This window comes from Corvus cornix, chromosome 14 (genome assembly GCF_000738735.6).
Source record: "Corvus cornix cornix isolate S_Up_H32 chromosome 14, ASM73873v5, whole genome shotgun sequence".
NCBI lineage: Eukaryota > Metazoa > Chordata > Aves > Passeriformes > Corvidae > Corvus > Corvus cornix.
The window spans coordinates 3,144,385-3,156,660 of record NC_046344.1 but is presented as its reverse complement, the minus strand read 5'-3'; the positions used below and the strand labels follow the sequence as shown (position 1 = coordinate 3,156,660).

Sequence of the window (12,276 nt, the reverse complement as noted above, 5' to 3'; positions counted from 1 at the left end):
AGTCCAGGAGAAGGAAACTGGAGACCCTCAGAACTCTTTACAGTGTGGCAAGGATTAACAACCTTTAGCTCTTTATACAAACACTGCTTATTCCATCCTAAACAACACTTACTGTATAGAAACACTACTAATTTTGCTTATAGGAATTCAGAATCAGATCCATAACAGTAAGTTCATATCCCTGACAGCACCAGGCAGCCTTCTGCAGACACCTTCAGCTTGAACCACCCTGCCAGGAGCTCCTGACCTACACCCAGCCTCTTAAGAGCCAAGGCCTTCACTGATCTGATCCCCTCTGAGCTAAGAGGCTGCCAAGTGCTACTTTCCAGAAGCAAACCAGGTTTGCTGAGCTGGCCCTGGAAGCAGAAAGCAGAGCTGCCCTGGGAAGGTGATTTTAGAGCTCCTCTGCCGTCCTGGCACAATTTCATAGTGAGAAAAACCTGCACCTCCAGGAAAACCACAGCCAGGCATTGAAGATAGACCAAGGATAATATCACCCATTTCACCTGTTTATAATGTCGTGTTTTGGGGTTTTTTTTGGCTACTGGGGAGAGAGCATTGCAGTTCCAGTGCTGTGTTGCAGAGGAATCCTTGTTATGATAGGTGGGTCTTCAAAAGTAAAAAAAAGCCATGGGATAAAACAGAAATTTTCCAAGTTCATGCACAGTTGAACAATTTGAGATATTCTGTTGTCTTTATATGCCATGTCTGTGAGAGCTATGGGAATTCAAAATGGGCCATAAAATATAAAAGACGTGTTTTTTAGTGATAATATACCAACCTAAGAAGTGAATGAGCCCATATAGCAGCTTTTTCTCTCATTCAAAATTTTAATATGCTGAAATGCCTACATTTTAGTCTACCTGGCTTTTAAAGTATATGGTTATGAATCCCTGTGAAAAAAGACATCAAATGAAACAAATGGCAGCTTTGAATTATAGTTGTGATGAACACTGTCATAATAAATTCTTCCCTCACCCAGAGGAGCGATGAGGGATTCCTGCTGTACCACACCATGTTTCCACAAGTCAAATACAGCCACGTGTTCAATTTATAGCTTGCTTTTGGGCTGAAAGTCTCTACACATCAATGAATGCAGCTGAGCATGATTCAAAACTATTTGGATAAGAATACCATGTTTCCAGCTAATTTAGGCTGAGATTTCCTAGGTTGTGTAAGGGCTTTTGCAGCCCAAGTGAGAGGCACTGGTGTTTCTAAACCCTCTGGGCAGCAAGTCAAGCCATAATCTTTGAGAGGTGTTGCTCTACAGCTATCATTGCAAGAGGAAGGGATGCTGAAATGACAGTCAAAACAATGCTTTCATAGGAAAGATTAGCCTTCTCCACCACCCCGGCCCTTATCAGCGTTTCGCTGAGTATTAATCACCAATTCCCTGCTCCAGCTCCACTTGCTGCTGCTACAAAAGGGGATGACAATTTAAACAACCACTTCTGGGACACTTGGCTGGTGCACAGAGCTTTGCTCTGAACAAGATGAATGAATCCATTTAGACAAGATGGCTACACGTTTTGCATATCTTTATTGCACTTTTACCACGTTGCAAACAATTCCACAAAAATGCTGCAAAAGTAAGCCTAGAGCTGCTGAAAGCAGCTTTTTACCCATATATGTATATATTTACACAAAACTATCAAAAGCAAAATTGAAAAGTAGCAGCTCAGCTATGACAGTCTAGAAAGATAAGAGCTGCCACCTCCTTATGGACAAATAGTACAACTTGTCATTTTACATCACTTTGTAAAACCAACATTCAAGTATTCCTGTCAAAGCACAATTAGTGAAATTCCCTTCTGGTAACCCCTGTATTTATTATCATTATTATTATAATTATTATTATTATTTTTTGCCTTTAAAAGTTCATACTGCCTTAACCCTTTAAATGCTGAGTAGCTGGGGGGAAAATAAGCATTCAATTTAAATAAGATACAGTGGATTAGAGCACTTAAAGGGTTAACACAAAATACCAAGTGGACTGTCACCACAAATAAAGTGTGAGTCACAAAACTATGCTGTCCCTCTCAGTTAAATTTGGAAGGTAGGTCTGGGGTTTCATAGATATACCATATATAAATACAAAATATTAAGTAAAGGCCTCCTTTCTATACAAAAAGGACAGGAGGTGTTTTGCTATCAGACTGTTGTCTGTCAATGACTGAGTATTTTCTGAATCTTTTCATAATCTCTCTTCAGGAACTAATGAAAAGCATCACATTAGACTTATTTTTCTTAATGAACTAATCCTTTGCAGAGTCTACACTTTACCTACTTTGGGAACAATTATATCTCATTTCTGAATTCACTGAATTCACAAAGTGGCATACACAGTCTTTTGCAAGACTTATTTTTATTTTTTTCGTTTTTTTCTTTTTCCTCTTTGAATCTTCTTGACTCAGCTGGTAAAAACGTAGTCTTGCCATTTCACTACCTCTCGGTCGTAACAGTGTTAACATCCGTGTTAAAGTCATTTTCAACCACGTTGTCATACCCATCCTTCTCTATGCAGTCACTGACGGCCTTGAGGACAATCCGCAGCCGCCTGTCCATCGCCTCCAAGTGAGGCTGGTAGAGGATTGGAGCTATTTTATCTTTTAGCAAAGATTCTTTCATCAGGAGACTGAGTTTGTATTCCTCCTTGGCTAGCAACTGTAATCGCAGATAGGTAGACTTCCTGATTCTAAGAGAAAAAAGGAGAAAAAAAAGCAATTTGGTATTTCCATCACTGTTGACTTTGACAAAGCTAAAAGGCTTATAGCCAGCATTACAATAATAGTCTAAGAGCCTTATTCTGGGATCTGAAATGATGAGACTCAGGCACTGCCACAGTCCTAATGAGCAGCTGGCATTGTTACCTGGCCACTGATCTCTGGGGGCCCTTAGAGGGGCAGAGGTTCTGGAGCACAGATCCATGGGGCAGTGCAGGCAGCCCTCGTGCCCCTCTCTGGGAAGGGCACCAACTGGAGCTGCTGCAGCATTCACAGGGCCATGCCCATCTTGGCAATGACACGTGTGACACACGTGAGCAGGGACATGTGTGACAGCAGCAGAGGCTCCTCAGGCTCACCCTGCAGGGCTGCCCAGAGCCCCCGCAGACACAGAGCTCACCCTGCAGAGCTGGAACTCCAAATGTCACCTGACCCCTCTGAAAACCCTGGCCACGGGCACCAAGGAAAGCTGTTGAGAAGCACTTTCTGGGATTTTGTCACTTGACTTCCATGGGATGTGTATTTTGTCTTAAAGCCTCTCCCCCAACAGCTCACGGCTGTGTTCCTGCAAGGTCCTGGACCCAACAGGGCATTTAATATGGCAGTGCCAATGTTCAGGGCTAGCTGGGCAGGATCACAACATCTCCTCCTCTCCATGGTGTGCAATGCAAGATTCACTTGAACATTTTCAGTCCTGTTAGTGGAAACAACTGTAAACCAGGAAACACCTCCAGAGGGAAAACGTACCTGCAGCACTGGTTTAAAGGCACCAATATGGAAAGTTCATCGTGGGAATATTTTCCAAACCTATTTAAAGATAAGGGCAAGAATGTAACAAAGGCTGTTTTAAAGAGTGACTTTTTTCGTTTTCCTTTAACCCCAGAAAGATTATTAAAGGTATTTACCCTCTTCCATTATCTAAGTGGATAATAAAAGTTTCGTTTCCAAACTTCTCAAAGGTTTCGTAGTGATGGCGATCCATGTTACCTATGGAACAAAGGAAGAAAAAGGCCATTCTCACTCTGCCTTGAGCCTGCAGGTCAGGGCAATGTAAAAGCCTAGCGCTGCCCAGAAACCATGGCTGGGTAGAGCAGAGCAAACAACAGATCTGCTGAGCTCCTTTGCTCCTACCATGGATACCCCAAAGTGTGTGATGCTGGAAGGGTTGTTAAGCCTCTCACAGCTTTTCAAGCTCTCTGTGGCTTTTATACTTAAGCTCTAACAGGCCCATCAGAAGACAAAGCCAACCTACCCAGCCTCCAGCAACCCCTCCTGGGGTACACCAGGGAAATCCCTCTCCAGCACAAGGGCATCAGCTGTGTGGGGAGCCTGGTCACCTGTAGGGTAGCTGTGTCCTGAGCCACCAGAGCTTCCTGCCCTGGTGACAGTAAGCCCTGCTGCTGCAGCCTGGGGTCAGTAGGGTGTCTGAAGCAGACATGGTACACACAGCATGTGCAAGGCTTAGCTCAGGGAGGAGATAATGCCTGCTTCGAGCAGGGGTGTTAATCCTGATCACTTTGTTAATACTACATTCAATTTTCTGAACCACACACACCCCTGGTTTTCCTCTAACGAGAACTTTGCACCAATTGCTGACTGCCTGGGAAGCCAGAACAGTAGATATGGATGAGGATGGTGCTGATCTGCACAGCTGCACAGCTCTCCCTGTGTGATCTGTTTTTTAAGGTCAATGTGCAGAGGACTGCTGCCAAGCTATGAATTTTGTCTCCATGGCAGGGGTCTTGAGCTACTTATAGATGCCACCTATGGCTCCTGAGCTGTCACTTGGCCTCCCCTGCTGCAGCCTATTGCAGAAATCTCAGTGGGGGCAATGGCACAGGATGTGTCCATGCTGGCATGTGCCCAAAGATCAAGGATGTAGGTTGGCACCTTAGAGGTGTATTTGCTGCAGCACGAAAGGTTTCATATGAGAAGGAGAATTAGGCTTGGAATGGGTCAATATTACCTGGTTGTAAATAATTATTTTATTGAGATCAGGTTACATAAAGAGAAAAAATCCTGATAGAATCCACAGCTGCCTTGGTGACAAAGCAATGCCTCTTCCCCCCCCACCCTGACATTTCGTAGAGAAGCAGCAGAGAACACTCCTGCAGGATGAAAACAAAGCACCAATAATGAGCAGTCCTTGCATGTGCATCCAGGAGCCATGTATTACAGGGGTAAAGCGCTCACTAAAGCAAAGTGTGAAGCCCTTCACTGTTGTGAAGGAGACTGGCCTGACCTGCGTTCATCATCACTCTACATTTCTGAACATCTTTGTTCCTTTAATCTGCACTGATGGGAATACATAACCACGTAAATCTGCATTTTCTCATAATCATCTAGAACAGCACATACAGTAAATGCAGCTTCAGCCATGCTTTAGCAAACTGCTGAGCTCTGCAGAGCAGTGCAGAAAGAAATGGTTCTTATTCTAATTAAATGTTGCATTTAATTTTTGAAAGAGATGAAACATACCCATTAGGAAATCAAAAACTGTCATATCCATTATATCCAGAATTCTGGTCCCACTGTCATATGGGGGTGTTTGTTTAACCTCTTCACAGTAATCTGGATCAACTTCCCATCTGGAAAAGGCAATATTTTGATATTTTATGTGACATACAAAGCTTACTGAAAACTACAAAAAAAACGTTGTTATTTTGCAAAGATCTACTTGTATCATGTTCGATTGAGGGCAGGGTCAGGTAGAGGCAGCACATTCCTCAGGCTGCTTCCAGCAATGCAGGCAAGCAAGGAAGACTGTGACTGATGGAAAAGGAAGAAAATCACAAGACTGAAAACTATCTGGCCAGTAGCTTCAGGATTTAGGAGATGAGCTGCACCATCAGTCATATGGTGGCAACATCTGAGACTTGTTTAGGGCTGCTGAGAGCAGTGAATCTTCCCCTCTGACAGGACTTAGACAGGTCCTGTTGCATCCTGTCAATGCCACTGGAGGTGTCTGTCCCATGAGGGAATTATGCCACTGAAGGTCCTTTTGGGTTCAGGACCATAAGCTGGAGCTCCTGGCACGTGAAGCGCCCTGTCCCTTCCCAGGGCTGGGGAAACCCAGCTGCTCTCCTGAGGCCAGGAGCTGGGTTATTTCCCTGTCACCCTGTGCAGCTTTGCTCACCACTACTCACTCTGCTTTCTTGCGCTTGTGGTAGGAGCGTCTCCAAGGGTTTCTCCAGGTTTTCCTTTTTGCTAGTGACAAATCGGGCAGGAAAGCAGCCAGAGACCCTTCAATCTGGTCTGGTTTTCCACACAGGGCATGCTCTGTTGAGCAGTAGTAGGAGCATTCCCCATAGAAGCAGATGTTGTTGGCTGGCAAAGAAAGGAAAAGAGCTTTAAAGCCTATTCTTAAATCAGTATTGAGAATTCATAAAAGCACTGGTGTATGTAGGAGCAGAAATAAATCCAAACCCCTGTTACCACACATAGTTTTCCTCTGCTGAAACCACTAGAAAGACATTCATTTCAGTGGCTGGGATCACGCCCTGTGCTAAGCTCTTTGTGACTATTTGCACTCTATTTATATTCCCCAAGCCCATTTTTTTTAAATCCTGTCCTTCTCCTTTTGTTTTCCCAGACTGATACATTCCTTGGGAGCTATTTGTTACCCCAGGCTGGAACCCCAAATCCCACAGCTGAACAAGTGGCATGTGCCCAAAATTAAGTCACTTCTCAAAATCTTGGCTCGTTTCTTTAAGAACAGAGAACATTTCATTCATTTCCTTGCTGGTATGAGAAGAACTGGCAGTTTTTGCAAGGAGAATTATTTACCATCAAGAGTCCCGTGGGGGTGTGCGTGGAAGGTGGAAATAGCACGGTCGTAACGCTGTCAGCACACATCCCAAACACAAATTCCTTCCTCCACACCTCACGTTACTCCAACAACCACAGAAAAAGAATCTGCAGCAGGTTTTGGACCGTGTGTTACCTTAAAACCTCCCTAAAACTGCCACCACATACTTCTGTACCAGCAGGAACACCCACCTCTTTACAGGAACACCCTGCCCACGGGAATTCACTGAGGGTGAGAGAGAGCAGCTCATCCCAAAGCCCACCAACGCCGCACTGGGAACAGGAATAGGAGCACACTGCTGCTCCTGTCAGTGTGCTACAGCTCTTTTTGACACTGCTTTATGCACATAAAATGTCATTAGAGGAAGACTGTGCCCTTTCCTCATGGTAAGGCATGAAGCTGAGAAGTCACATTGCTTCCTAATTCCCCACAAGGCCTCTAAATTCAAATATTGTTTCTGAGCTCCTCTCCCTCTGGGCAGGCTCAGTGTAAATGGGGCAGGAAGAGCTGGGAATAGCAGGAGGTGATTTTCTGCCTGCCACAGGAAGGTAAGGGGTGGGTTTGCATGGCAGTGATGCCCTGCAGCACATGGCCCTGCACGTCACTGTGACACCCCCCAGTCCAAACTGGCAGCCCAGTGGAGATGGGGCACTGCCAGCAGGAGATGGTGAGTCAGGAGGACAGGGGACAACTCTGGGGATGACAGGAGAGAGGGAGGAACAGAGCAAGCAGCTGTGTTTGAGGAAGGAGAAGTAGGGGAACATGGAGTAGCAATAAGGTCTTGTGATGCTTTTGAGTAATTAGCTACATTAGCTGGGACTGGCTGTTAACCATGGAATTACACCAAATAACCACACTATAAGGCTGATGTGTTGCTCCTTGACAATCTGTCCCAGCTTCCCACTGATGTCCCAGCTTTTCCTGTTGATGGCCACCTGATCTGTCCATGAAGTTGTGATTACTTTACTCTAAGACAGCCTTTTTGCATCACTCTGCCGTGCCTGACTCACAAGGGCCACTCATCCATCCGTGCTCAGGACCAGCTGACCCAAACTGTGTTATTTATATTCACAGGGTTGGATCATAGCAGTTAAATATATCCCAGCCAAGGCCAGAAATATTTACTCTGTGGCCAAAAAGCTTGTTGACAATTACTCAAGGAAAAGAAAAGCACTTGAGGGAAGAGAAAACGAAGAACAGAAATTACAAAAGGAAGGAAGGGATCACTCGACATATCTGTACTTCTAAGTTTGCAGTTTAGGTGTTTTACCAAGCAGAATATCCTCTCTTAAAAACTGTGTTTCCACTGATTTGCAGCTGCAGTGGGGCTTGCGCTTCAATTCAGCTGTCTCAGCATCACCCCCTCATCTGTGGAGGGAGGGAACCATTCGGATTTATCTTGACTGCCTGAGATAACTTATCTTCCAAGGTTTCTATGACCTGACTTGCACTGGGCAGCAGGAAGCCAGTGCTCGTTTATCTCCTGCCAAACAGTTTTGTAAAGAGCAAAAGGCCCAGCAAATGCCCCCCATGCTATTACAGCCTCTGCTGCTCACTATGTAAATCTGACCTTTCAAGAAAAAGAAGTTGTATTAAACACAGCATTTTGCTCAGTGGGAAGATAAATACTCTGTTTAATAGTTTGCTGCTGAATTTAACTTCGGGAACAATGAAACCCTGCTCTGTATTGTCAACGAAAGTAACTGGGGCTAATCACTTGACAGTAATCACACACTGGTATCCAGGTAAATCTTGAGGAGAGCTGAGGGCTGTGGCAGTGCTGGTGTTTGCTGCTGCAGAGCTGTGCAGGGAGCACGTGTGCTGCCTGCACCATGCCAGCCACTCATCCCACTCATCCCTGCCACGATCTTCCAGCTATCGATCCTCCATGGAGCCCCATCGCCAGCTCCAGGCATCCAATCCCCTGAGCAGCAGCAAGGTGTTTACTGGCATTAAGACAGAGAACTTGCAGTAAAACCATGAGTATGTTTCTCAGTGAGAAGTTACTTTCAATGGCAAATCCTTTTCTGCCAGCAGTTATTCCCCCCATGGGCTCAGACCTGTGGTACCTACTCCCCACAGCTCCTGTCCAATTTCTGGGGATAGTGGAGGTGAAAGGATGCTTTATCTCAAGCTGCTGCTAAAGAAATTAACTGCTTTGATTGACACGGAATAGACGTCTTATTATGTCTACCCTAGTCCTTACATACCAGCAGTAAGATGCAGCAGCCTGAATTATCTGGGGAAACATTCATTTTTAAGGCTTCTTAAAAATGTAGGGAAAAAAAAGAGGCACCAAATATAGAAAACCACAGTTCTCATTTAAGACTTCAAGGTGCTGTAGCAAGGCTCTTTGAAACCTAAGTAGGTGACCCACATTCTGCACAGCAGGCTGAGGGTGAAATTCCAGCTAGAGACACAAGCCCAGCGCTTCATGGCAATCCCACGCTGAGAGCAGGGTTTGGCTTTCCGAAGCAAAAATAAGAGGGAAAGGGAAGATGAGCTCCCTACTGGAGCACAGTCCTTCTTCTCTCATTAAAATTGCCCAAACCATGTGTTCCTCTCACCAGATGAAGGTGTTTCTGCATAAGTACACCGGCAAAGGGAGCAACAGCCAGGAATTTGTGTTCCTGCAGAGTGGGCAGGAATGGCAACAGCAGCAGTGCTGGCAAACCAGGCAGGGAGGGATGTTTATACCTGCTGGAATGTTCAAATGCTGTGCATTTGCAACATGCAAAATCCTTCTACACTAGAAATGAAAATTGTTTCCCCAAAGCAGCAGAAAGGGAAGAGAACCCTGTGTTGCAGTGTCTGATTTTCATTATCCGAGGAGGAATGGATGCGATTCGTAATGAAATGCAGGCAAAAATCATGGTCTGGTGATTGAAACTCTAACTAATTACAACAATTAAGAACCAGAGTGTCTGTGTACTCATCTGCACATTCTCTGTGCATCCTCCTGATAGCTGAACAGTAATTCTTCTCAGGAAGAACAGGAACAAGGTGGGATACCTTAAAGCAAATTGCTTGGCAGAGCAATTCTTTTATTCAGCTTTGCATGACTGTTAATAGAGGACATTTAGCAAGCCTGTGCAATTGGAGTACTGGAAAGAATCCTGAATATTTACTACAGCAATGCATCAAAAGATCTTTCATTTACCTGCTCAAAATAATAGGTAATTCAGAACCGCTATTGTACGCTGAAAGAGAAAAAAATCCATAATCCCTTGGAATTGGTTAATATGAACAAAAACATAGTGCTTACTCGCTGTGTAACATTGATTTCTTTAAGCTGCTGCCTCAATTACTTCCAAAATGAAGGCTGACATCATTAGTATGTCTCTTTTTTCCTAGCAAATTACCATTCATTTGTAAGAGTAGCAGGACTACTGCAGTCTGCCCTGCTGCAAAGGACATAAAATTAATTTAAATAATTACTGACCTAATTCCATTTCTCATGTTTAAATCCAAACTGCCTGGAAGTGCACTTTTCTGCAATCTGCTTTCTCTCTGACTGCAGCCTAATGCATCCAGTGATCTGCCTGCTCGCAGCCATTGTCACTTTTCCATGGAAGCAGGGATGCTGCTCGGCACCGTGCTCTGAAGCCACGGCTGCCTGTGGCTCCCTGGCCCTGATTTCCATGCCTGATGGGACAAGGGAGTGGCCCAGGAGTGGAAATGCAGTGAGGATTCTTCCAACACCAGTTTGGGAGATAACACATGCTTGGACAATGCTCTTGGTGGGATCCTTGGGGTGTCCTGTGCAGGGCCAGGAACAGGACTGGATGAGCCTGATGGGCCCCTTCCAACGCAGCTGATTCCATGATCCTGTGATTGGTGAGCATCATCAATAACCACCCTCAAAGGTCCCCCTCCCAGCCTGAGGGGAACATCTTCCTATAAAATCCATTTCATTTAGTGCTCGTTTAATTTTAAGAGCTGGGTACACATGTATGGAGAGGGATATTTTGCCAGCAGGCACCACGTGTCCCCATGACTACTAATTGTCACTGAGCACTGCTGGGGATGGAGATGCAGTGACAGAGCTACCTGAAAGGGAGTTCCAGAGGGTCCTTGGCAGCTTTATGCTGGTGCACAGCCTGGTTTGTGCATGTACCAAGAGGTCACACCTCAATTTCTCACCTTTGGAGGAAGCTCTCCCTCAAAACCGACTGACTCAGCTGCCCTCCATCTGCCAGAGGGCCAGGTCAGCCCCTCAGCCTTCCCCAGGCTCCCTGCTCCCTCTTCATCCTCAGTCCCCAGACCACAAATCTCACCCCAGTACCTCCCTCTTCCTTCTCTGCCCTCAATCTGCTGCCTGAGCTGCCTGCTGGGCTTGTGAAAGTTGCTTCTAAAAGCTTAATTTAGGATCTTTATTATTTTTTCATTAAGCATTAATTAATGTCTGCCTTTTAAGGTCAGTATGAAATACAAGACAGAGGTTGGGCACATGTTAATGAGAACCTGACTAATTAATCTGGGGACTTGTAGGGAAGAACTCTGACAAGTAACCAACGTGATTTAACCAAAGTGTATTGATTCAGGAAATGTAAAATGGAAAGAAAAATTAATTGCTTAAGCATTTTGTTCTCCAGAAAAGCCTGATTCATAGTTAATCAAATATTTTAATTGAATTTATTTGAGACCTCTAAATAAATTTGAATAAAGGATTATGCTTGGATCATCCCTTGGATGTCCAGAATTTCATAATGACAAGATAAAGATCTTCATCTGAACTGGCAGCCTTAACTCTGTGTTGCCCTGCTCTGGCTGCTGTAAGCTGCTCAGTACTTGAGAACAGTTTTGTAATTCTCAGAAATCATTCAAGTTCACCCCTAAGCCTTGAAATATAACCTGAGAAGACTAAAAATCAAGCAAACCTACTAATCCACACCTTACTTGCCAAAATAGGAATAAAATGGCTTATATTTCACTTGAGCCAAAGCACTTTGTGCATCAAAAGATTTTTTTGCCCTTTTTTTGCGCATATTTGCCTACAAAAAGCAAGGCAAAAAAAAGTATAGAGAGACAAAGAGGGAGGGAAAGCAATTGAGGCAAATGCAGAATGTCTGCCCACCAGGTCTGGGGAACACGTACTGTCACCATAACCGTGCATGTAAAATTGGAGTGCTCAGAACACAGGGTAAAAGGAAACCTTCTGCAATTATGTAATGTATTTTACAAGTGAAGTTCCTGGAATAAATAACTGTCTGCTCAACTGTGTCCTGCAGAGCTGAACATAAATACAAAGCTAAAAATAACAGCTGTAATAATGACTTTACTGGGGATCAGAAAAGTGTGATAAACATTTTAAGAGCAAAAGCACTGCAACGACAGGGCTCTGGTTTCTAGCTGACAGCAATAAATTACAGTTACATTGGGAGAAACTGTAATTAAGTCTTTGGATCTCGACTTTAGGGATCTGGGATAAACAGCTTCTGGCCAATCACACACAGAGCAAGGGAGAGATCTCCAGAGGTTTCTGCTCCAGATTGCCTCTTACACAAGTCACAGCCTCAGTTCAGCAAAGCACATTTGCACACAGCTGAAACAATATGAGTTAAGCTACTGGAACATGGCACTGTGCTTTAAATTGAACTTATAACCTATAAATTCTATATGTAAGAACAAACTTAAACATTATTTCTGTGCCTTAACTCAGAGCCTTAATTTCTCCATCTTGGCATCCCAGAAGCTGAACAGAGATGCTGTCACTTCTTCCCACCCTTTGCCCATTTTTCCCTA

At 44.4% G+C, this 12,276-nt stretch overlaps 1 protein-coding gene across 2 annotated transcripts in view; it reads right to left on the bottom strand.

Annotated features, from left to right (window-relative positions):
- Positions 1–1,521: 1,521 nt before the first annotated feature.
- FAM20C (FAM20C golgi associated secretory pathway kinase) overlaps positions 1,522–12,276 on the bottom strand; it is a 59,295-nt gene continuing 48,540 nt past the window's right edge. For both annotated transcript variants that reach the window (XM_039560276.1, XM_039560275.1), the window contains 5 exons: positions 5,870–6,050; positions 5,202–5,311; positions 3,629–3,710; positions 3,471–3,530; positions 1,522–2,695 (listed from right to left, as the gene is read on the bottom strand). In XM_039560276.1, coding sequence (XP_039416210.1) covers positions 2,443–2,695; positions 3,471–3,530; positions 3,629–3,710; positions 5,202–5,311; positions 5,870–6,050 — 686 coding nt within the window. In that variant the 3' untranslated portion in view covers positions 1,522–2,442. The remainder of the gene's footprint in view (positions 2,696–3,470; positions 3,531–3,628; positions 3,711–5,201; positions 5,312–5,869; positions 6,051–12,276) is intronic.